The sequence below is a fragment of the Eptesicus fuscus genome, chromosome 3 (genome assembly GCF_027574615.1).
Source record: "Eptesicus fuscus isolate TK198812 chromosome 3, DD_ASM_mEF_20220401, whole genome shotgun sequence".
In the NCBI taxonomy this organism is placed as follows: Eukaryota; Metazoa; Chordata; class Mammalia; order Chiroptera; family Vespertilionidae; genus Eptesicus; species Eptesicus fuscus.
This window is the reverse complement of record NC_072475.1, coordinates 54,331,585-54,357,001: the sequence shown is the minus strand read 5'-3', so window position 1 is coordinate 54,357,001 and position 25,417 is coordinate 54,331,585. Positions and strand designations below refer to the sequence as shown.

The window sequence follows — 25,417 nt, the reverse complement described above, 5'->3', positions numbered from 1 at the left end:
GTAACCATGGGCAAGTTGCTTAACCTTTTTTATTCTGTTTTCACATTCGAGTAAAAGAGATTACATAGCATCTATCTCATAGCATTGTGAGGATGAAATGTAGTAAACATTTGTAAAGCTCTCAGAACTTAGTGAGGACCTGATGTGATGGGTGCACCCAGCCCTACCCCCGTGATGGGGTTCAAAGCCCTGCTCCAGGAAGGAGAAAAACCCTAAACCAGCGCCTGCAGCCTCTCTGGGTGCATGCCTCAGAGCAGTGACTCCTGATGTTTCCTCCTCTGACACAGGATGGGTGACACACACAGGTGTGACACCTGGGGTAGGGGTGGGCAGGCAAACTCCGGATGGTGTGAAATTCCTAGGTAGTTAGATAATTCAAATCCTTTCTCCTTCACCACAAGTGAAAGCAGTGTAATGATAGGGGCATCCTATAAGAGAAAATCATTTGCAGGAATTTCCAGTAACAAATGACAAGTGACCTTCGTGATGATGACACACACCAGCACCAGGAAATACCAGGGTTGAGAACTGTTGTTCAGAGACTGAGCCACCTTCACACATAGGAACCAGTGTCATCCTCTACAGCCCCATCCCTCTGCTCTCCCACAAGCTGCTGGTGGCCCTGGGTGAGGGGTGAGGTCCCAATCTAGGAGCACCAGAAGTCGGGAAGGCAGATTTCAGCCTCAGATGTCTGAGTTCAAATTTTTGCTTTGCCACTTCCCAGCTCTGTGACTTTGGGCAATTACTTATCCATTTGTACCTCAATTTCCTTATCTGTAGAATGGGAAATAAATAGTATCTCTTTCATGGGTTTGTTGTAATAATTAAATGAGATAATGCATATTAAGTAGTTAGTATAGTAAATATTGGCCATTATGATGATGCTATTTGAGAAGTCAAGAGGGGTCAGCTAATGTGAGTGGAAATCAGAGAAGTCAAAGCTCTGGGAATGATTACATTGCACAGGTTCTGGGGGAGAAAAGAGAATGGCAATGAATAGGGATCTTTGAATGTGAGTCAGGAAGAAATAGCATCTTGTAATGGGAACTGGCACCAGTGTGAGTCAGAAGCATCGGCAAGGAGGACTCAGCCTGGTCCTGGGGTGGGGGAGTGTGTGTGCAGTGAAAACACCGCTCTGCACCACTTCCTATCACCTGCTCAGAGCTGACAGCCCCTCCCCGTCCTACCTGGAGAAGCCCATGAGGACCCAGTTGCCTGGGTGCTGGGTCACATCCCACTGCATCCCACCATTTTGGTAGAGAAACAGGGCGAAGGATCTGCTCCCATCTGTGGAGAGGATGGCCTGGTAGGTGTTGGTCTGGGGGTTGGATGGAGACAAACATGGAGATGCCTGTGAGAAATCTGGAGTGTCCTCCCTCATGTCCCATCATTCATCCCACACCCCTGCCTGGATGCACACAATCTCTTTTCCTGGCCTACCTGGAGAAAAGGCATGGGCTTAACATGCTGACAAGTTTGGCAGTGTGTAGGACACCTTTCACCTATGGTGTCAAGCACCTAGCATGGTAGATTTGCCTTCTTTCTGATTTCTTTCCAGGGAGGGTGATAAAAGGCCCTGGGTTAGGAACCAGTTGGAAGACAGTTTGTATAAGAAAGAATCAGAAACCCGAGAGATTAAGCCAAGACACCAGAGAGCTGGGAGAGGCCTATGTAGGTTCCTCAGGAATATTTAAGGATATTGTCCAAATGTCTCCTCAACCTGAATAGTGGGGAGGACCACAGCAGGTGAGACGGGAGGTTCTCTAAAGGTGAATGCCAAGCACTATGCTTATACAAAGTAGGTAATCAATGAACTTGTTGAACCACTGAAGAGACACGTGACTTTAGGACAGCCACAAGGGAGGACTTCTGACTGTAGGAGCTGTGAGTCCCCAGAGGGAAGGCCAGGGAGACTGTGTGGTGTGCCCATTTCCACTGGAAGGCATTGCAGTTGAGAGCCAGCATTGGAAGTTAGGAAAACCTCAGTTCCAGGCCTGAAATTGTCATTTGCTAGCGAGGTGACCTTGAGCAAGTGGCTTAACCTCTCTAACCATCATCTTTCTCATCTCTAAAATGTGGATAATATTATCAGGTTGAACCATATAAAATTGCCAATAGCCAGCCATTTGACTTACAAAAATTCTGTTTCCTAAACTCCAACCTCCTAATACCCAGTGCGCTGGGCTGCTGAGGTCGTGAACTTAAGGGGTCGGGGCAGCCTGGTGCGTGGTGAGTGCTCAGCATCGGGGTGGGGGCAGGAGCGCTATAATCAGCAATCTGGCCTGGAGATTGGATTGTAGAGGTCAGAGAGGGTTTTAGAAGGTTGGCCCCTTGCCTAGGATTCTAGGAAGTCTGACTTCCAGGTGGTTCGCAGAGAGCTGTCCATGGGTCACTCACCCCGGAGGTCCGCTGGGCAGGATAGGCAGGGGCATTGACCCATGTGACCTTTAGGGTCCACCTGGCTTTGTAGTTCCAGGTGTTTGTAAAGTTTTCAATCCAAGACTCCACCTGCTGGACTACAAGTGGTTTGTTGTCATCGTAGAGAGTCTCATATTCCTAGGAAAGGAAGGCAGTTAAGGACAAGGAAATGAGGGTCCCTGCTCAACACCCCTGAGGGACCCCACTTTCTGCATGGTAATCCTGATCACATTGGTCTACCCATGTCTGACATCCTTCCCTCTCCCAGACCTACATTTTCAGTCTGTTCCTTGGATCTCAAGATTAATTCAAATTCAGTAGCAGGGAGGCCTACGGTGTGCGGAGTGGAGCGTCAAGGCCCAGAAACCCAAGTCTTCTGGCCTTGAACTCATGCATCTCTTAGCACAAAATGGCTTGGACAGCATGGCCACCTCTGCCCATTTGAACTTCCCCATGTCCCACCAGGACTCCTTGAGGACAGGCATGCGTTTCTTCATCTTTCGACCTTCTATAGTACCTTGTCCGTGGCAGGGGCACAGTCCACATTCGCCTGCAGGATCGTTCATTATGCGCTCCCACTGACTGGAATCATTAACCCAATCCAGGAGCACACGCAGAGGTCCAGCTTGACTCGGGCTTATTAGGAAAGACCCCCTACAACCTTATCCTAAACTAAAACTCTGGATTGCCAACCCCCATCCCTGTCACCTGCAAGTCTTCTCATGGTTGTGTCAGGGTATTCCTGAGTTTATGTAATAGTCCTAATCTGCTTCCTCCCACCCTCATATTTAAGCACCAATCCCTGTCCACACTGAGCCTGCCTCTGGCAGCAGTAACACAGGCACCTCCCTGCACTGCCCTTTGTCTCCCCTTGTTGGTTTCTGGAGGATCCTGAATGCCAGACTTTGAAAGGCCCACCTGGTAAAATATGGTCCCCTGGCCGCTGGAGAAATCAGCATCATCCCAGAATGGAGCCACCACAGCCAGACGGTCCCTGCCTGTGAAGCCTCCAGGAGGAGGGTGGGGGTGGGAGAAAATCTGGTTCTCTGACTCCGGGAAAATGATCTGACCATTATCTGTGAACTGAGCACAAAGGTTCTTTCGGTTAACATTCAGAGCAGCCTTGGGACAGCTCCTCAGACGTGTGACCCCCTAAGGCCTCTCTGGGTAGAGCTTTAGAGGTGTCAACAGCCTCTGGAAGGTCATGTCGTCCATCTCCCTGCCTAGCTGGGAGAGCCCCTTTACTTAATTCTCACACAAATAGTCTACCCGCAGGACATTCTTCTAGTCCTAAGTCCTTCCTAAGGTGGTAAGTTTTGTCCTGCTTAGCATCAGGCCCTGTCTATGGGCTAGCCTGTCACAGAGCAGACCCCTCTGGGTAAATCCCTGAGGTTCCATCCTGAAGCTGGTGCCACATCAGATGGGGCTAAAGGGACCGAAACCCTCACCCCATCACTGAGTCGCACGCTGTGTCCTGACTCAGTCCCCTTCACTGAGAGCCACAGGGGCCATGACTGTCTTTCCAACTCTCCTCCAGGACTCATGGGTACCTGGACCAGGGAACTGGGAAATAATTACAGAAAATGTAAAATGCCTCAGTTGTTTCCCAAGTAGAGCTTCCTGTTCATATAAATGACCCTGTAAAAACGGAAGAAAGCTTACTGGGCCCCGGGATCTCTTTACTGAGATAGACACTTTCGTTTATGTGGGAAGGCAAGCCTTGCCTAGATTCGTGTCTACCTTGGCTAACACTCTGATAGTAAAGATTGTGAATGCAAACTAAGCCAGAGGCAGGAATACAGTAGGAGCCTAACAGTGTTGCTTTCATTCTCCCTTCTTTTCCATCAGGATCACAGTCACAGTCACTGGGCCATCTCGGAGCCCTGGAGAGGGAAGCAGGGCCTTGGGAACACAGGTCACAGATCCTGCCATTTGGGCTGCAGCCTGGGACTCACGTAGAGGAAATTTCGGAGAGTGGAGCCAAAAGGGAAGCCAATCTGGGGCTTGAAGAGCGGCGAGGTGAAGTCCACCCTCCTCCTCACAAACTTCTGGTCTTGAACATGTGGCCCATAGGGGAAGAGGGAAACACCTGGGCCAGAACAAAGAAGAGCAGGAAGTTCTCATGGACTGACTGGGATCCCCAGAGAATTCCCCCAGCTGATCCTCTACCCTGTTCTTGGTTCCCTAACTGGGAGTCATCAAATCCTCCCCTCTCCCCCTTTGCACTTGCGTTTAACCCATCTCCTCATTTTACCACTTTAACTCATACTGTCATCCTTCCCCAGTTTGGAAAAATCAGGTCCTGCTGTCAGCATACCAGCACATTATTTTGCATTTGTTATGGCACTCATAGTTCTTTTAAGGGTGAAAAGACAAAACTCCTCCAAGGCAGTGAAGAGGAGTAATTGAAAGACCATTTCATAGAATAAGACTTGTTTCCTAAGATGGTATTTCTCTAGATAAACTTGAAGACCCCCTAGAATTTGTCCTAGAACTCCACTCCTTAGAGGTTCTTGGGTAGTTTGAGAAACTTTGTCCTAAACATTTCTCAAATGGGTCTCCTTCTTTCCATACTCACTCAGTCTTGCTTGGAATGCACAACAGTCTCTACACTGCTCTCCTGGCCTCCTGCAAATTCATCCTCCATCCCAGCCAACATCCATAAATGCAAATCTAGCCACCTCCTCCCTGGTTCCTGTTATATACAAGCTTCCCTTACATCACAGCCTCACTTCTCAACACTCTTCACCTTACTTCCAGCAATCCCAAATGTTTTGGGGATCTCCTCCCCTTGCTATATTGAGACTACTTCTCATGTCTACATCTTTATTCCAACATCTTCCTGCTGGCTTGGAGTGTTTCTTCTTCCCCAGTTCCTATTAATTCTTTCTAGAAACCTCCTCTTCACCGTGAAACACCCCCCTGACTCCATCCCCCCTCCCCTGACACATACACATTCCTTAGGGGCCTTTCATTGTGTGTGCCTAATACCCTGGGATTATTCCTCAATTGTACCTACTGAGGCAGCATATTTGTCTCCTGCTGAACAGCATCTTGATCATTTTTGTCTTCACTACCTACCACAGTGCCATGTACAAAGCCAACCCTCGGCACCCAACTCTGATGCTGTCTCATTGTCCCTCATGAGGCCCTTCTGACGTGAAAGAGCTGTCTGTGAGCAAGCAGGCTGAGACTAAGCATTCAGTTACATCACCCTTTAAAGGAGATATGGGGAGTAGTTCGACTTCCCATGGCCCAGAAGGGGCAGTGGAGATGTCCACAGAAATAACCACAAGGGCCCTAATTGGTAGATCCAGTCCATCTGCCACAACTACAAGCTCCACATCTAGCTCAATCCTCTCCATCCCAGGGTGGAAAGGTCCCAGATCTATGGCATAACTCACCTTTCTCAGGCTTCATAGGGACTGGGGTAGTTGTTGGGCGTGTGCTGGGAGTTGAGGTTGTAAGGCTCTGGATAGTTGTTGAGAGTAGTGATGTTGCTGTGCTTTTCTGACTGTCTGTCATCAGTGAAGATGTGATTGTTCCTGGCATGCAGGAAGAGAAGACTGGAGTGGGTCTTACAGTCAGACAGTAGCAGAGTCAAAAAAAAAGTCACAGACTTTAGGAGCTGGAAGAGACAACTAGAAACCATCTTGTCTCTCTTCTGGTCATACCCAAACCACTCTCTGCAGATAAGCAGTTGTCTGCTAGGGCAGAGGGGATTGTCACCCACCACACTCCCATTTACTTTACCCTCTTGTGGACCTGACCTCAATCCTACGCTGGTAATGTTAACTCACTATTCTCTCTCAAGTGCTCCTCTAGGCCACATTGAGCCAATGCAGCCACTGTAAGAGACCGAGACACTTTAGTCTCCACCTACCTGATGTCTCAGTCTTCACGGTGGAACTTGAGAATGCTGTGGATGGTGGGAAAGTACTGGTACCAGACGGAGGTGTGGGATGACCTGGGAATATGGTGGTGGAGCTCCAGGTGACTGCAGGGTCAGGAGCTGATTGAGAGAATGAAGAATTACTAGCTGAAGCATAGAAACTCAATATGGTCTGAATTCTGTACACAGAAGAAATAGAATCAGAGAAAGCAGAGCCGATCAATGGCTGTGGTGTAGGCAAGGTACTCATAGAATACTTGGGTGCTGAAGAAGTATCAGGAGTGGTCTTGATTGAAGGGTAGGTTATATAGGTGGAGACGAAAAAATCAGTGTGGAAAAGAAAATGTCAGTGTGGATCCAGCTATGCTGTTACAACTATTTGTAGAATTCATATATGTTGGCCTTGTAGTAGGATTGGTAGTAGAGGCTACCCTTTAAACATTACAGGATGCTCAGGGGTGGGTGTGCTTGACTTGCTTACTGAGACTGTTGGGACTTGCATGATATTTCTCAGGGAGTTACTGACAGAAACTACAGTGGGAATGACCTATGTAGTCATGATTTCATGAATGACTGAGCTTGAGGGTGTTGCCAGAACTTCTCCACTTGTGGACGAGGTAGTGAAAGGAGAAAGAGAGGTGGCAGGAGTAGAAGTTGCAGTTATAGACAGTGACATCGGCTCTGATTTTCCTACAGTGGTTTCTGCTAAGGAAGGTATTGTCATAATTTCTGATGTCAGAAGAGTGTGGCTGACACAGGAAGAAACTGAAGTGATGTTTCACCTAAAGGAGATGCCTTCTCAAAAACAAATACTGCAGGGCTGTGCCCAATCGGTAAGAATAAGAAAAGTGATGAGTTAATTGCTATAATGAGGCAGGTTGATGAGAGTCTGGCAAACTTAGTGCTCTCTGTCTTGTGGTTCTGAAGAAGGTTGGTGTTTCCTGGGTAGAGGTGTTGGAATACAGTGCTGTTGGTTGTCTATTTAAGTTGTAACAAACACAAATGAGGTGAGTGAAATAGAGCTGTAGTAATAGAGAGAAATGTCCTTCTTTTCAATACAGTGGAGTCTGCTGAGGTTGGTGCTGGCATCATTTTTTTTCAAGGTGAGAAATTGGGCATGACGATAGAATGAGATGAACCAGTTGTCTCACATGAATGGGATGTATTCTGAGGTAAAGGTGATGTAGGAATATTTCTACTTGGTGAAGGTGAAGGTGAAGGTGAAGGGGTTGATATGCTTATTTCTGTGAAGTTGCTGCTTTGTGGTTGTTTGGTGGTCTCACTGATCGCAGAGGGGTAGCTCTGTGGAGATGCTGATGTTTCCTGAGTTGAGGTGCTCTAAGAGAGAGCTGCTGTTTGTCCACAGACTTCAGTTGTCTGTGGGGATTATGAGGAGACTTCAGTAGAAGTTGTATTTACAGATACTGACAGGTCCTTAGTTGTTCGCACAGTAGTGTCTGGCAAATATGATGCTGGCACGGTTCCTGAGGTTGTCAGTGGTGTGCTGCTGACAGTAGAATGGAATGAAACTATTGTCTCACCTGAGTGTGATGTTGTCTGAGGAACACCTGAAGTCAAACTATTACCACTTGGAGAAGATGAAGGAGTCGATGGGCTCATTTCTGTGATGGTGCTGGCTGGTGGTTGTTTGGTGGTGGCCGTGCTCTCAGTGTGGTCACTCTGTGGAGATGCTGATGTTTCCTCAGTGGAGGTGCTCAAAGAGGGCCCTGCTGTTTGTCCACCTACTTCAGTTGTCTGTGGAGATTCTGAGGTGACTTTAGTAGGAGTTGTAGTTCCAAAGGATGCCACATCCTTCGTTGTTTCCACTGTGGTGTCTGGCGAACTTGGTGCTGGCACAGTTCCTGAGGTTGTCAGAGGTGTGCTACTCACACTAGAATGGGATGAAGTTGCTGTCTCACCTGAGTGCGATGTTGCCTGAGGAACCCCTGAAGTCAAAATATTGCCACTTGGCGAAGATGAAGGAGTCAATGTGCTCATTTCTGTGATGGTGCTGGCTTGTTGTTGTTTGGTGGTGGCCGTGCTCTCAGTGTGGTCGCTCTGTGGAGATGCTGATGTTTCCTGAGTTGAGGTGCTCAAAGAGGGCGCTGCTGTTTGTCCAGCTACTTCAGTTGTCTGTGGAGATTCTGAGGTGACTTTAGTAGGAGTTGTAGTTCCAGAGGCTGCCACGTCCTTCGTTGTTTCCAGAATGGTGTCTGGTGAGCTTGGTGCTGGCACAGTTCCTGAGGTTGTCAGAGGTGTGCTACTCACACTAGAATGGGATGAAGTTGTTGTCTCACCTGAGTGCGATGTTGCCTGAGGAACCCCTGAAGTCAAAATATTGCCACTTGGAGAAGATGAAGGAGTCAATGTGCTCATTTCTGTGATGGTGCTGGCTGATGGTTGTTTGGTGGTGGCCGTGCTCTCAGTGTGGTCGCTCTGTGGAGATGCTGATGTTTCCTGAGTTGAGGTGCTCAAAGAGGGCGCTGCTGTTTGTCCACCTACTTCAGTTGTCTGTGGAGTTTGTGAGGTGACTTCAGTAGGAGTTGTGGTTCCAGAGGTTTCCACGTCCTTCATTGTTACCACAGTGGTGTCTGGTGAGCTTGGTGCTGGCACAGTTCCTGAGGTTGTCAGTGGTGTGCTGCTGACACCAGAATGGGATGAAGTTGTTGTCTCACCTGAGTGCGATGTTGTCTGAGGAACACCTGAAGTCAAACTATTGCCACTTGGAGAAGATGAAGGAGTCGATGTGCTCATTTCTGTGATGGTGCTGGCTGGTGGTTGTTTGGTGGTGGCCGTGCTTTCAGTGTGGTCGCTCTGTGGAGATGCTGATGTTTCCTGAGTTGAAGTGCTCAAAGAGGGAGTTGTTTCTGGTTCACCTACTTCAGTTGTCTGTGGAGATTGTGAGGTGACTTCAGTAGGAGTTGTAGTTCCAGAGGCTGCCATGTCCTTCGTTGTTCCCACAGTGGTGTCTGGTGAGCTTGGTGCTGGCACAGTTCCTGAGGTTGTCAGAGGTGTGCTACTCACACTAGAATGGGATGAAGTTGTTGTCTCACCTGAGTGCGATGTTGCCTGAGGAACCCCTGAAGTCAAAATATTGCCACTTGGCGAAGATGAAGGAGTCGATGGGCTCATTTCTGTGATGGTGCTGGCTGGTGGTTGTTTGGTGGTGTCAGTGCTCTGAGTGTTGTCGCTCTGTGGAGCTGCTGATGTTTCCTGAGTTGAGGTGCTCAAAGAGGGTGCTGCTGTTTGTCCAGCGACTTCAGTTGTCTGTGGAGAATGTGAGGTGACTTCAGTAGCAGTTGTTGTTACAGAGGCTGCCACTTCCTTCGTTGTTCCCACAGTTGTGTCTGGCGAGCTTGGTGCTGGCACAGTTCCTGAGGTTGTCAGAGGTGTGCTACTCACACTGGAATGGGATGAAGTTGTTGTCTCACCTGAGTGTGATGTTGCCTGAGGAACCCCTGAAGTCAAAATATTGCCACTTGGCGAAGATGAAGGAGTCGATGTGCTCATTTCTGTGATGGTGCTGGCTGGTGGTTGTTTGTTGGTGTCAGTGCTCTGAGTGTTGTCGCTCTGTGGAGATGCTGATGTTTCCTCAGTTGAGGTGCTCAAAGAGGGAGTTGTTGCTGGTTCACCTACTTCAGTTGTCTGTGGAGATTGTGAGGTGACTTCAGTAGGAGTTGTAGTTCCAGAGGCTTCCACATCCTTCGTTGTTCCCACGATTGTGTCTGGCGAGCTTGGTGCTGGCACAGTTCCTGAGGTTGTCAGTGGTGTGCTGCTGACACTAGAATCGGATGAAGTTGTTGTCTCACCTGAGTGCGATGTTGTCTGAGGAACACCTGAAGTCAAACTATTGCCACTTGGAGAAGATGAAGGAGTCGATGGACTCATTTCTGTGATGGTATTGGCTGGTGGTTGTTTGGTGGTGTCAGTGCTCTGAGTGTGGTCGCTCTGTGGAGATGCGGATGTTACCTGAGTTGAGGGGCTCAAAGAGGGCGCTGCTGTTTGTTCACCTACTTCAGTTGGCTGTGGAGATTGTGAGGTGACTTTAGTAGGAGTTGTGGTTCCAGAGGTTTCCACGTCCTTCATTGTTACCACAGTGGTGTCTGGTGAGCTTGGTGCTGGCACAGTTCCTGAGGTTGTCAGTGGTGTGCTGCTGACACCAGAATGGGATGAAGTTGTTGTCTCACCTGAGTGCGATGTTGCCTGAGGAACCCCTGAAGTCAGAATATTGCCACTTGGCGAAGATGAAGGAGTCAATGTGCTCATTTCTGTGATGGTACTGGCTGGTGGTTGTTTGGTGGTGGCCGTGCTCTCAGTGTGGTCGCTCTGTGGAGATGCTGCTGTTTCCTCAGTGGAGGTGCTCAAAGAGGGCGCTGCTGTTTGTCCACCTACTTCAGTTGTCTGTGGAGATTCTGAGGTGACTTTAGTTGGAGTTGTAGTTCCAAAGGATGCCACATCCTTCGTTGTTTCCACTGTGGTGTCTGGCGAACTTGGTGCTGGCACAGCTCCTGAGGTTGTCAGAGCTTTGCTACTCACACTAGAATGGGATGAAGTTGCTGTCTCACCTGAGTGCGATGTTGCCTGAGGAACCCCTGAAGTCAAAATATTGCCACTTGGCGAAGATGAAGGAGTCAATGTGCTCATTTCTGTGATGGTGCTGGTTTGTTGTTGTTTGGTGGTGGCCGTGCTTTCAGTATGGTCGCTCTGTGGAGATGCTGATGTTTCCTGAGGTGAAGTGCTCAAAGAGGGAGTTGTTTCTGGTTCACCTACTTCAGTTGCCTGTGGAGATTTTGAGGTGACTTCAGTAGGAGTTGTAGTTCCAGAGGCTTCCACGTCCTTCGTTGTTCCCACAGTTGTCTCTGGCGAGCTTGGTGCTGTCACGGTTCCTGAGGTTGTCAGAGGTGTGCTGCTGACACTAGAATCGGATGAAGTTGTTGTCTCACCTGAGTGCGATGTTGTCTGAGGAACACCTGAAGTCAAACTATTGCCACTTTGAGAAGATGAAGGAGTCGATGGACTCATTTCTGTGATGGTGCTGGCTGATGGTTGTTTGTTGGTGGCCGTGCTCTTAGTGTTGTCGCTCTGTGGAGATGCTGATGTTTCCTCAGTTGAGGTGCTCAAAGAGGGAGTTGTTGCTGGTTCACCTACTTCAGTTGTCTGTGGAGATTGTGAGGTGACTTCAGTAGGAGTTGTAGTTCCAGAGGCTTCCACATCCTTCGTTGTTCCCACGGTTGTGTCTGGCGAGCTTGGTGCTGGCACAGTTCCTGAGGTTGTCAGTGGTGTGCTGCTGACACTAGAATCGGATGAAGTTGTTGTCTCACCTGAGTGCGATGTTGTCTGAGGAACACCTGAAGTCAAACTATTGCCACTTGGAGAAGATGAAGGAGTCGATGGACTCATTTCTGTGATGGTATTGGCTGGTGGTTGTTTGGTGGTGTCAGTGCTCTGAGTGTGGTCGCTCTGTGGAGATGCGGATGTTACCTGAGTTGAGGGGCTCAAAGAGGGCGCTGCTGTTTGTTCACCTACTTCATTTGGCTGTGGAGATTGTGAGGTGACTTTAGTAGGAGTTGTGGTTCCAGAGGTTTCCACGTCCTTCATTGTTACCACAGTGGTGTCTGGTGAGCTTGGTGCTGGCACAGTTCCTGAGGTTGTCAGTGGTGTGCTGCTGACACCAGAATGGGATGAAGTTGTTGTCTCACCTGAGTGCGATGTTGCCTGAGGAACCCCTGAAGTCAGAATATTGCCACTTGGCGAAGATGAAGGAGTCAATGTGCTCATTTCTGTGATGGTACTGGCTGGTGGTTGTTTGTTGGTGGCCGTGCTCTCAGTGTGGTCGCTCTGTGGAGATGCTGCTGTTTCCTCAGTGGAGGTGCTCAAAGAGGGCGCTGCTGTTTGTCCACCTACTTCAGTTGTCTGTGGAGATTCTGAGGTGACTTTAGTTGGAGTTGTAGTTCCAAAGGATGCCACATCCTTCGTTGTTTCCACTGTGGTGTCTGGCGAACTTGGTGCTGGCACAGCTCCTGAGGTTGTCAGAGCTTTGCTACTCACACTAGAATGGGATGAAGTTGCTGTCTCACCTGAGTGCGACGTTGCCTGAGGAACCCCTGAAGTCAAAATATTGCCACTTGGCGAAGATGAAGGAGTCAATGTGCTCATTTCTGTGATGGTGCTGGTTTGTTGTTGTTTGGTGGTGGCCGTGCTTTCAGTATGGTCGCTCTGTGGAGATGCTGATGTTTCCTGAGGTGAAGTGCTCAAAGAGGGAGTTGTTTCTGGTTCACCTACTTCAGTTGTCTGTGGAGATTGTGAGGTGACTTCAGTAGGAGTTGTAGTTCCAGAGGCTTCCACATCCTTCGTTGTTCCCACGGTTGTGTCTGGCGAGCTTGGTGCTGGCACAGTTCCTGAGGTTGTCAGTGGTGTGCTGCTGACACTAGAATCGGATGAAGTTGTTGTCTCACTTGAGTGCGATGTTGTCTGAGGAACACCTGAAGTCAAACTATTGCCACTTGGCGAAGATGAAGGAGTCAATGTGCTCATTTCTGTGATGGTGCTGGCTTGTTGTTGTTTGGTGGTGGCCGTGCTCTCAGTGTGGTCACTCTGTGGAGATGCTGCTGTTTCCTCAGTGGAGGTGCTCAAAGAGGGCCCTGCTGTTTGTCCACCTACTTCAGTTGTCTGTGGAGATTCTGAGGTGACTTTAGTAGGAGTTGGAGTTCCAAAGGATGCCACATCCTTCGTTGTTTCCACTGTGGTGTCTGGCGAACTTGGTGCTGGCACAGTTCCTGAGGTTGTCAGAGGTGTGCTACTCACACTAGAATGGGATGAAGTTGCTGTCTCACCTGAGTGCGATGTTGCCTGAGGAACCCCTGAAGTCAAAATATTGCCACTTGGCGAAGATGAAGGAGTCAATGTGCTCATTTCTGTGATGGTGCTGGCTTGTTGTTGTTTGGTGGTGGCCGTGCTTTCAGTATGGTCGCTCTGTGGAGATGCTGATGTTTCCTGAGTTGAAGTGCTCAAAGAGGGAGTTGTTTCTGGTTCACCTACTTCAGTTGTCTGTGGAGATTTTGAGGTGACTTCAGTAGGAGTTGTAGTTCCAGAGGCTTCCACGTCCTTCGTTGTTCCCACAGTGGAGTCTGGCGAGCTTGGTGCTGGCACAGTTCCTGAGGTTGTCAGAGGTGTGCTACTGACACTAGAATCGGATGAAGTTGTTGTCTCACCTGAGTGCGATGTTGTCTGAGGAACACCTGAAGTCAAAATATTGCCACTTGGCGAAGATGAAGGAGTCGATGGGCTCATTTCTGTGATGGTGCTGGCTGGTGGTTGTTTGGTGGTGTCAGTGCTCTGAGTGTTGTCGCTCTGTGGAGCTGCTGATGTTTCCTGAGTTGAGGTGCTCAAAGAGGGTGCTGCTGTTTGTCCAGCGACTTCAGTTGTCTGTGGAGAATGTGAGGTGACTTCAGTAGCAGTTGTTGTTACAGAGGCTGCCACTTCCTTCGTTGTTCCCACAGTTGTGTCTGGCGAGCTTGGTGCTGGCACAGTTCCTGAGGTTGTCAGAGGTGTGCTACTCACACTGGAATGGGATGAAGTTGTTGTCTCACCTGAGTGTGATGTTGCCTGAGGAACCCCTGAAGTCAAAATATTGCCACTTGGCGAAGATGAAGGAGTCGATGGGCTCATTTCTGTGATGGTGCTGGCTGATGGTTGTTTGTTGGTGGCCGTGCTCTTAGTGTTGTCGCTCTGTGGAGATGCTGATGTTTCCTCAGTTGAGGTGCTCAAAGAGGGAGTTGTTGCTGGTTCACCTACTTCAGTTGTCTGTGGAGATTGTGAGGTGACTTCAGTAGGAGTTGTAGTTCCAGAGGCTTCCACATCCTTCGTTGTTCCCACGATTGTGTCTGGCGAGCTTGGTGCTGGCACAGTTCCTGAGGTTGTCAGTGGTGTGCTGCTGACACTAGAATCGGATGAAGTTGTTGTCTCACCTGAGTGCGATGTTATCTGAGGAACACCTGAAGTCAAACTATTGCCACTTGGAGAAGATGAAGGAGTCGATGGACTCATTTCTGTGATGGTATTGGCTGGTGGTTGTTTGGTGGTGTCAGTGCTCTGAGTGTGGTCGCTCTGTGGAGATGCTGATGTTACCTGAGTTGAGGGGCTCAAAGAGGGCGCTGCTGTTTGTTCACCTACTTCAGTTGGCTGTGGAGATTGTGAGGTGACTTTAGTAGGAGTTGTGGTTCCAGAGGTTTCCACGTCCTTCATTGTTACCACAGTGGTGTCTGGTGAGCTTGGTGCTGGCACAGTTCCTGAGGTTGTCAGTGGTGTGCTGCTGACACCAGAATGGGATGAAGTTGTTGTCTCACCTGAGTGCGATGTTGCCTGAGGAACCCCTGAAGTCAGAATATTGCCACTTGGCGAAGATGAAGGAGTCAATGTGCTCATTTCTGTGATGGTACTGGCTGGTGGTTGTTTGGTGGTGGCCGTGCTCTCAGTGTGGTCGCTCTGTGGAGATGCTGCTGTTTCCTCAGTGGAGGTGCTCAAAGAGGGCGCTGCTGTTTGTCCACCTACTTCAGTTGTCTGTGGAGATTCTGAGGTGACTTTAGTTGGAGTTGTAGTTCCAAAGGATGCCACATCCTTCGTTGTTTCCACTGTGGTGTCTGGCGAACTTGGTGCTGGCACAGCTCCTGAGGTTGTCAGAGCTTTGCTACTCACACTAGAATGGGATGAAGTTGCTGTCTCACCTGAGTGCGATGTTGCCTGAGGAACCCCTGAAGTCAAAATATTGCCACTTGGCGAAGATGAAGGAGTCAATGTGCTCATTTCTGTGATGGTGCTGGTTTGTTGTTGTTTGGTGGTGGCCGTGCTTTCAGTATGGTCGCTCTGTGGAGATGCTGATGTTTCCTGAGGTGAAGTGCTCAAAGAGGGAGTTGTTTCTGGTTCACCTACTTCAGTTGCCTGTGGAGATTTTGAGGTGACTTCAGTAGGAGTTGTAGTTCCAGAGGCTTCCACGTCCTTCGTTGTTCCCACAGTTGTCTCTGGCGAGCTTGGTGCTGTCACGGTTCCTGAGGTTGTCAGAGGTGTGCTGCTGACACTAGAATCGGATGAAGTTGTTGTCTCACCTGAGTGCGATGTTGTCTGAGGAACACCTGAAGTCAAACTATTGCCACTTTGAGAAGATGAAGGAGTCGATGGACTCATTTCTGTGATGGTGCTGGCTGATGGTTGTTTGTTGGTGGCCGTGCTCTTAGTGTTGTCGCTCTGTGGAGATGCTGATGTTTCCTCAGTTGAGGTGCTCAAAGAGGGAGTTGTTGCTGGTTCACCTACTTCAGTTGTCTGTGGAGATTGTGAGGTGACTTCAGTAGGAGTTGTAGTTCCAGAGGCTTCCACATCCTTCGTTGTTCCCACGGTTGTGTCTGGCGAGCTTGGTGCTGGCACAGTTCCTGAGGTTGTCAGTGGTGTGCTGCTGACACTAGAATCGGATGAAGTTGTTGTCTCACCTGAGTGCGATGTTGTCTGAGGAACACCTGAAGTCAAACTATTGCCACTTGGAGAAGATGAAGGAGTCGATGGACTCATTTCTGTGATGGTATTGGCTGGTGGTTGTTTGGTGGTGTCAGTGCTCTGAGTGTGGTCGCTCTGTGGAGATGCGGATGTTACCTGAGTTGAGGGGCTCAAAGAGGGCGCTGCTGTTTGTTCACCTACTTCATTTGGCTGTGGAGATTGTGAGGTGACTTTAGTAGGAGTTGTGGTTCCAGAGGTTTCCACGTCCTTCATTGTTACCACAGTGGTGTCTGGTGAGCTTGGTGCTGGCACAGTTCCTGAGGTTGTCAGTGGTGTGCTGCTGACACCAGAATGGGATGAAGTTGTTGTCTCACCTGAGTGCGATGTTGCCTGAGGAACCCCTGAAGTCAGAATATTGCCACTTGGCGAAGATGAAGGAGTCAATGTGCTCATTTCTGTGATGGTACTGGCTGGTGGTTGTTTGTTGGTGGCCGTGCTCTCAGTGTGGTCGCTCTGTGGAGATGCTGCTGTTTCCTCAGTGGAGGTGCTCAAAGAGGGCGCTGCTGTTTGTCCACCTACTTCAGTTGTCTGTGGAGATTCTGAGGTGACTTTAGTTGGAGTTGTAGTTCCAAAGGATGCCACATCCTTCGTTGTTTCCACTGTGGTGTCTGGCGAACTTGGTGCTGGCACAGCTCCTGAGGTTGTCAGAGCTTTGCTACTCACACTAGAATGGGATGAAGTTGCTGTCTCACCTGAGTGCGACGTTGCCTGAGGAACCCCTGAAGTCAAAATATTGCCACTTGGCGAAGATGAAGGAGTCAATGTGCTCATTTCTGTGATGGTGCTGGTTTGTTGTTGTTTGGTGGTGGCCGTGCTTTCAGTATGGTCGCTCTGTGGAGATGCTGATGTTTCCTGAGGTGAAGTGCTCAAAGAGGGAGTTGTTTCTGGTTCACCTACTTCAGTTGTCTGTGGAGATTGTGAGGTGACTTCAGTAGGAGTTGTAGTTCCAGAGGCTTCCACATCCTTCGTTGTTCCCACGGTTGTGTCTGGCGAGCTTGGTGCTGGCACAGTTCCTGAGGTTGTCAGTGGTGTGCTGCTGACACTAGAATCGGATGAAGTTGTTGTCTCACTTGAGTGCGATGTTGTCTGAGGAACACCTGAAGTCAAACTATTGCCACTTGGCGAAGATGAAGGAGTCAATGTGCTCATTTCTGTGATGGTGCTGGCTGGTGGTTGTTTGGTGGTGGCCGTGCTCTCAGTGTGGTCGCTCTGTGGAGATGCTGCTGTTTCCTCAGTGGAGGTGCTCAAAGAGGGCGCTGCTGTTTGTCCACCTATTTCAGTTGTCTGTGGAGATTCTGAGGTGACTTTAGTTGGAGTTGGAGTTCCAAAGGATGCCACATCCTTCGTTGTTTCCACTGTGGTGTCTGGCGAACTTGGTGCTGGCACAGCTCCTGAGGTTGTCAGAGGTGTGCTACTCACACTAGAATGGGATGAAGTTGCTGTCTCACCTGAGTGCGATGTTGCCTGAGGAACCCCTGAAGTCAAAATATTGCCACTTGGCGAAGATGAAGGAGTCAATGTGCTCATTTCTGTGATGGTGCTGGCTTGTTGTTGTTTGGTGGTGGCCGTGCTTTCAGTATGGTCGCTCTGTGGAGATGCTGATGTTTCCTGAGTTGAAGTGCTCAAAGAGGGAGTTGTTTCTGGTTCACCTACTTCAGTTGTCTGTGGAGATTGTGAGGTGACTTCAGTAGGAGTTGTAGTTCCAGAGGCTTCCACGTCCTTCGTTGTTCCCATTGTTGTGTCTGGCGAGCTTGGTGCTGGCACAGTTCCTGAGGTTGTCAGTGGTGTGCTGCTGACACTAGAATCGGATGAAGTTGTTGTCTCTCCTGAATGGGATGTTGTCTGAGGAACCCCTGAAGTCAAAATATTGCCACTTGGAGAAGATGAAGGAGTCGATGGGCTCATTTTTGTGTTGGTGCTGGCTGGTGGTTGTTTGGTGGTGTCAGTGCTCTTAGTGTTGTCGCTCTGTGGAGATGCTGATGTTTCCTCAGTTGAGGTGCTCAAAGAGGGAGTTGTTGCTGGTTCACCTACTTCAGTTGTCTGTGGAGATTGTGAGGTGACTTCAGTAGGAGTTGTAGTTCCAGAGGCTTCCACATCCTTCGTTGTTCCCACGGTTGTGTCTGGCGAGCTTGGTGCTGGCACAGTTCCTGAGGTTGTCAGAGGTGTGCTGCTGACACTAGAATCGGATGAAGTTGTTGTCTCACCTGAGTGCGATGTTTCCTGAGAAACACCTGAAGTCAAATTATTGCCTCTTGGAGAAGATGAAGAAGTTGATGTGCTCATTTCTGTGATGGTGCTGGCTGATGGTTGTTTGGTGGTGGCCGTGCTCTGAGTGTTGTCGCTCTGTGGAGCTGCTGATGTTTCCTGAGTTGAGGTGCTCAAAGAGGGTGCTGCTGTTTGTCCAGCGACTTCAGTTGTCTGTGGAGAATGTGAGGTGACTTCAGTAGCAGTTGTTGTTACAGAGGCTGCCACTTCCTTCGTTGTTCCCACAGTTGTGTCTGGCGAGCTTGGTGCTGGCACAGTTCCTGAGGTTGTCAGTGGTGTGCTGCTGACACTAGAATCGGATGAAGTTGTTGTCTCACCTGAGTGCGATGTTGTCTGAGGAACACCTGAAGTCAAACTATTGCCACTTGGAGAAGATGAAGGAGTCGATGGACTCATTTCTGTGACGGTATTGGCTGGTGGTTGTTTGGTGGTGTCAGTGCTCTGAGTGTGGTCGCTCTGTGGAGATGCTGATGTTTCCTGAGTTGAGGGGCTCAAAGAGGGCGCTGCTGTTTGTTCACCTACTTCAGTTGGCTGTGGAGATTGTGAGGTGACTTTAGTAGGAGTTGTGGTTCCAGAGGTTTCCACGTCCTTCATTGTTACCACAGTGGTGTCTGGTGAGCTTGGTGCTGGCACAGTTCCTGAGGTTGTCAGTGGTGTGCTGCTGACACCAGAATGGGATGAAGTTGTTGTCTCACCTGAGTGCGATGTTGCCTGAGGAACCCCTGAAGTCAAAATATTGCCACTTGGCGAAGATGAAGGAGTCAATGTGCTCATTTCTGTGATGGTGCTGGCTGGTGGTTGTTTGGTGGTGGCCGTGCTCTCAGTGTGGTCACTCTGTGGAGATGCTGCTGTTTCCTCAGTGGAGGTGCTCAAAGAGGGCGCTGCTGTTTGTCCACCTACTTCAGTTGTCTGTGGAGATTCTGAGGTGACTTTAGTAGGAGTTGTAGTTCCAAAGGATGCCACATCCTTCGTTGTTTCCACTGTGGTGTCTGGCGAGCTTGGTGCTGGCACAGTTCCTGAGGTTGTCAGAGCTTTGCTACTCACACTAGAATGGGATGAAGTTGCTGTCTCACCTGATTGCGATGTTGCCTGAGGAACCCCTGAAGTCAAAATATTGCCACTTGGCGAAGATGAAGGAGTCGATGGGCTCATTTCTGTGATGGTGCTGGCTGGTGGTTGTTTGGTGGTGTCAGTGCTCTGAGTGTTGTCGCTCTGTGGAGCTGCTGATGTTTCCTGAGTTGAGGTGCTCAAAGAGGGTGCTGCTGTTTGTCCAGCGACTTCAGTTGTCTGTGGAGAATGTGAGGTGACTTCAGTAGCAGTTGTTGTTACAGAGGCTGCCACTTCCTTCGTTGTTCCCACAGTTGTGTCTGGCGAGCTTGGTGCTGGCACAGTTCCTGAGGTTGTCAGAGGTGTGCTACTCACACTGGAATGGGATGAAGTTGTTGTCTCACCTGAGTGTGATGTTGCCTGAGGAACCCCTGAAGTCAAAATATTGCCACTTGGAGAAGATGAAGGAGTTGATGTGCTCATTTCTGTGATGGTGCTGGCTGGTGGTTGTTTGGTGGTGGCCGTGCTCTCGGTGTGGTCACTCTGTGGAGATGCTGATGTTTCCTCAGTTGAGGTGCTCAAAGAGGGAGCTGTTGCTGTTGTCTGTGGAGATTGTGAGGTGACTTCAGTAGAAGTTGTAGTTACAGAGACTGCCTTGTCCTTTGTTGTTCCCACCGTTGTCTTTGGTGAGCTTGGTGCTGGCATGGTTCCTGATGTTGGTAGCCTATCAGGTCCTTCTCCTGCGAGGGAGGAAAACAGTTGTGAACTGTATATTTGAATGCTCACCATGCCTACATACATTCACTATTGACAGTAGATTTATACTACTTGCCTTGTCTTAAACAACTTTGATTTTAATATAAAGCATTTGGGAGTTCATCCAGCAGTACAAGAGAATTTATCAGGACTGAAGTTTATAGTGTGTCAGTTTTCTATGGAACAATGTGGAGCGGGACCACGGTGGGATGGTCCCTGCCTAATATTAAAATATAGAGTCATTTTAATTTAATTTTACTTTCCCCAAGGACCTCTTTATGGATGGTCCCTTTACCTACAATTCAGATCATTCTCTTCCTACTTCACTTTTTCCTGAGAGTAGAGTAAATTCTGTTTAAATCATGTGAGGTCCTGATCTCAGGACAAACTCATGTTTATAAACCTCAGCCAGCCTACAAATTTTCAAGGCACCACCACCTTATGATCACCAGAAAGGCCACGGACAGGTGAAATGCAAAGCCCATAGAGCCCATGGCCCAAGCTGCTTTTAGCAACCCACAAACTGTCCTCATGTGAATTTTTCATAGAATCAGAAGACAAGTAATCATCCTCCTATATAATAAGGAAGTAATATGCAAACTGACCATCACTCCAACACACAAGATGGCCACCCCCATGTGAACACAGGATGGCTGCCACAAGATGGCTGGAAGGAGATGGCAGTTGTGGGCAATCGGGCCAGCAGGGGAGGGCAGTTGGGAGGGACCAGGCCTGCAAGGGAGGGCAGTTGCGGGGAACCAGGCGTGCAGGGGAAGGCAGTTGGGGGCGACCAGGCCTGCAGGGGAGGACAGTTAGGGGCAACCAGGCCAGCAGGGGAGGGCAGTTAGGGGTGACCAGGCTGGCAGAGGAGCAGTTAGGTGGCGATCAGGATGGCAGGGGAGTGGTTAGGGGGTGATCAGGCTGGCAGGCAAAAGCTGTTAGGGGCAATCAGGCAGGCAGGCAGGCGAGTGGCTGGGAGCCAGCAGTACTAGATTATAAGAGGGATGTCCGACTGCCCGTTTAGGCCCGATCCCAGGAGGATCGGGCCTAAACGGGCAGTCGGATATCCCTCGAGGGGTCCCAGTTTGGAGAGGGTGCAGCCTAGGCTGAGGCACACCCCCCCCCCCCCAATGCACAAATTTCATGCACCGGGTCTCTAGTGTAATAATAATGAACATGTAGTAATGAATCCAGCCTTGATTGCATTAAACTTTAGTTCAAAAGAATCTTATAACATAGTTTACAAATGTTTCTTAATAGAGGAAGAGGCCCAGGAAAGCAAAAGTGCCTAGGTTCCATGAAAGTCATTGTGTGACCCTTTCGCCAGATGGCCTAAACAAACTTCTAGGCACATTAATAAAGATATAGGGATACAAACATCCCATCATTATACTGTGCACCCGAAACTAATATAACATTATATGTCAATTATATCTCAGTTTTTAAAAATATATTTTTTTATTGAGTTCAAAGAGGCAGGGAGAGGAAGAGAGAGACACATCAATTATGAGAAAGAATCACTGATTGGCTGCCTCCTTCACGCTCCCTACTGAGGATAGAGACCTGATACCCAGGCATGTGCCTTGACCAGGAATTGAACCATTGACACTGAATCACCGAACCACACCAGTTTTAAAAAGAGATAGGCATGTTCACCAATGACAATCTAATTTCATTTTATATTTACATTAGTTCATGTATTTTGTATTGATTTTCCCAAAAACTACCTTTAGCTTCAAAAAAAGTTTATTCCAAAAACCACAGAGCCAACCTCTTTGACTCAACCCTTATGTTGATGCTAAAATTTTCCCCCAGGCAGTTACTGAGATATTACAATGAATCCAGTTTTAACAAATGTGTAGTATTTGGTTCTTTATTGAAAACCTTTTTCCAATTATCAAGAGATGTTCTCTTAAGTAATATGAATTCTAGGTTAAGACACTGCTCCTTTTTAGAAGAGAGCTTTTTTTCCCAAAGGTTTCAAAATACTTAACCAGAAGAAGGTGATTTTTCATGATTAGTCAAATTCAAAAGTTTCAGAGCATTAATACGGTTAATATTGAGAAGAAAGTGCTTCTCTGGTGGTTAAGGTCTCTTATGGTTAAATTCAAGACCTCAAAAGAAAATTTGTCAACTACATACATTAATTTTTTAATCCTATAATATAAATGTGTTTTTTTCAAATGAAAAAAGCATCTTTTTCCCCCAAGAAATTTAGAATAAAATAAAATTTTAATTTTTAAATTTGATTTAAAGTGCCCAGTCTTTCTTGCTAAATTACCAAATACTCCATCCCTTAAGACAGCCCTGTGAAATACAAAGATAAAGATAAGTTTCTTCATTATGGAAATAAGTAGCACCCATGTAGAAGCAAAGCCTTCAGTCCCGTGGCATGATGTGCAGCCTGGGCAGCCAGGCAGCACCAGGGTTAAATGAGCCAGATGTTTGCATACCTACATCTTTATTAATGTGCCTAAACTTCTCTGGGTCGAAAGTTTAGACATGCCTGGAGGGAAGCTTAAAGAAAAAATTCTGCAATAAAGACTAAGGGGTGGAGAATTCAAAAAGATGTATGCATCCCTATGTTCATTGAAGCATTATTTACAACTAGAGGCCCGATGCATGAAATTCAAGCAGGGGCTCGGCCCTCACAGCCCCAACTTCATCTGGAAAGTCTTCCGGAGGATCGTTTGGCTGTCCGGTCTAATTAGCATATTATGCTTTTACTAGAGGCCCGGTGCATGAAATTCTTTCACGGGGGGGGGGGGGGGGAGTCCCTCAGCCTGACCTGTACCCTCTCCAATCCGAGAGCCCTCAGGGCATGTCCTGCTGACGGCTTAGGCCTGCTCCCTGTGGTTCTCTGCTCTCTGCAGGGCTTGCCTGCTCCACACCATAGCGATGGGCAAGCAAGCCCTGCTGAGTGTTGCCTGCAGCTGGGCTTGTCTGCTCCCGGGTCGCCATGGCAACAGCCAAGCAGGCCCTGCTGGGTGCTGCCTGCAGGCCCACTTGCCTGTTGTGGGTTGCCGGCAGCTACTGTCAAGCAGGCCCTGCTGTCTGCTGTCAAGCTGCACCGCTGGACCCATCCCCAGGCCCACCCTGAGGTTGCCTATCCAGCCCTGCCTGGCTCCCTGGCCCCGCAGCAGCTGCGGCCACTGGGGTCTGGCCCTGCCTCCCTCTTTGGCCCTTGAAGCAGCCTTGGCGGCTGCTGACCATACCCTCCCCCAGTGCAGGTGCATGGAGGCGGGCCCAGGCACTGCTGCCACCGCCACACCGCCGCCCCCCTCCCACCTCCCCCCGCCCCCCGCCTGGAGAGACCCCTCAGCGTTCACAGGTCAGAGCGGTGGCAGTGGTCATGGCGGTGGTGGCGGAGGCGGTGGTGGTGGCACCCAGACCCACCCCCATCAGCGTTCGCGGGTCCAGGGGCGCCACCACCGCCGCCACCGCTCTGACCTGCGAACATTGAGGGGTCTCGCCGGGGGCAGCGGCGGCAGTGGGCGGGGCCTCTCGGGGGGGGGGAGCGGTGGGGGCGGGGTCTCTCCAGGGGTGGCGGCAGCAGCGGCGGCGCCCGGACCCGCCCCCATCAGCGTTTGAGGGTTCCGGGGCACCACCACCGCCACCACCACTCTGACCTGCGAACAATGAGGGGTCTCCCCTCAGCAGCGATGGATCAGGCCATTGAGAGGCGCAGGGGGCGGGACTCGCGAGAGCCCCCTGTGCCTCTCAATGGCTGGATAGGCCACCCCGAGTCCCGCCCCCCAGCCTCCCGCTGCCCAATCGTGGGTGTAGCGGAGTGATGGTTATTTGCATATTACTCTATTATTAGATAGGATTATTATACTAGTAGATAGCCAAGATATGGAAACAACCTAAGTGTCCATCAACAGATGATTGGATAAAAAAAATGGTACATATATATAATGGAATATTACTTGACCATAAAAAGAATAAAATCTTGCTATTTGTGATAACAGGGATAGACTAAAGGGTATTATGTTAAATGAAGTAAGTCAGGCAAAGACAAATACCGTATAATTTCACATATATATGGAATCTAAGAAACAAAATAAATGAACAAACAAAACAAAAACAGACTCATAGATACAGAGAACAAACTGATGGTTGTCAGGTGGAGGGGGTTGGGAGGATGTGTGAAAAGGTAAAGGGATTAAGAAATACAAATTGGCCCAGCTGGCGTGGCTCAGTGGTTGAGCCACCTATGAACCAGGAGGTCATGGTTTGATTCACGGTTGGGGCGCATGCTCAGGTTGTGGGCTCGATCCCTAGTGTGGGGCATGCGAAAAGCAGTGATCCATGATTCTCTCTCACCATTTGTGCTTCAATCTCTCTCTCCCTCTCCCTTCCTCTCTGAAATCAATAAAAATATATTTTTTAAAGTAAAATACAAATTGGCAGTTACAAAATAGTCACAGTGATGTAAAGTACAGCATAGGGAATCCTATATAATAAAAGCCTAATATACAAATTGTTTGACTGGTAGTTCGACCGGGAGTTCGACCGCTCGCTATGATGTGCACTGACCACCAGTGGGCAGCGCGAAACATGGTGGGTGTTTACATGCAGCACTGGCAGCGGGTGGCAATGGAGGTGCTGCCGGTCCCGATGGGCCTCGAGAACAAGACCATGGCAGAATGGTGGAGCAAGTGAGTGGGTGGTGCTAGGCCAAGGCGGGTGCGAGCAGGGGCCCAATTGCCCCACTGATAGCCCTGCAGATGGTGACCAGTGGCAGCGACAGAGGGCAGGGCCACTGCCTGGCTCCCAGGTGCTGAGGGAGCCAGGCCGGTGCGCTCCCCGCCCCCAGCCTTACCAATCGCCCTGTAGATGGCGACCAGTAGCCGGCAGGCCCTGATTGCCCAATCAGGGCTGGGCCCCAGGCTGGGACGGGGAACTGCGTGGCTGCAACCCACCTCCTGTAGTGCCTGGGCTGGGGGCTGCGACCTCTCGCCGGCTACCTGGGTGCAGGGGTGACAGGGATGGAGGTGTGGTGAGAATGCAGGGTGTCCGCTGAGCTTGCTCTCACTCCCCCTGCTACCCTCCCCTGGGATGCCAGAGCTTGCGCTCTGGGGAAGCCCCTGCACTTAGGTGCCGGGTGGCCATGAGGAGCCCGCCCCACACGCACCTGCATGGCCTCTTTCAGGTGAGCCAGGTTGCAGCCGCCAGGAGCGCAGGGGCTGGTCGGGCTCCCCATGGGTTTGTGCAGGAGCTGGTCTCCGAGGCTGGCCGGGAGAGAGCACGCTGCCCGCCTGGCTTCCGTGCAGCACCACTGGGCAGCCCAGAGGCCCACGCTGCACCCCAGCCTGCGGCATCCGGCCACGCTCACCACATCTCTGTGTCGGGACTCAGCGCCATGACTCAGGCGGAAGAGGGCACGCAGGAGCCCTGGTCAGCTGGGACCCAGAGGTCAGCTGGGACCTGCCCTTCCACACCAGATGCTCGCACTTTTTATCACTGGCCAGACTTAGGGACTATACCCATGCA

At 49.7% G+C, this 25,417-nt stretch overlaps 1 protein-coding gene across 1 annotated transcript in view; it reads right to left on the bottom strand.

Moving 5' to 3' along the window:
* MUC4 (mucin 4, cell surface associated) overlaps window positions 1–24,928 on the bottom strand; it is a gene marked incomplete at its 5' end in the record, with an annotated part of 42,361 nt that extends 17,433 nt beyond the window's left edge. The window contains 9 exons of the mRNA XM_054709638.1: window positions 1,188–1,318; window positions 2,398–2,556; window positions 3,337–3,501; window positions 4,374–4,507; window positions 5,823–5,963; window positions 12,313–13,086; window positions 18,058–18,204; window positions 18,436–18,509; window positions 24,909–24,928. Of these exons, the coding sequence (XP_054565613.1) occupies window positions 1,188–1,318; window positions 2,398–2,556; window positions 3,337–3,501; window positions 4,374–4,507; window positions 5,823–5,963; window positions 12,313–13,086; window positions 18,058–18,204; window positions 18,436–18,509; window positions 24,909–24,928 (1,745 nt within the window). The remainder of the gene's footprint in view (window positions 1–1,187; window positions 1,319–2,397; window positions 2,557–3,336; window positions 3,502–4,373; window positions 4,508–5,822; window positions 5,964–12,312; window positions 13,087–18,057; window positions 18,205–18,435; window positions 18,510–24,908) is intronic.
* Between the last annotated feature and the right edge of the window lie 489 nt (window positions 24,929–25,417).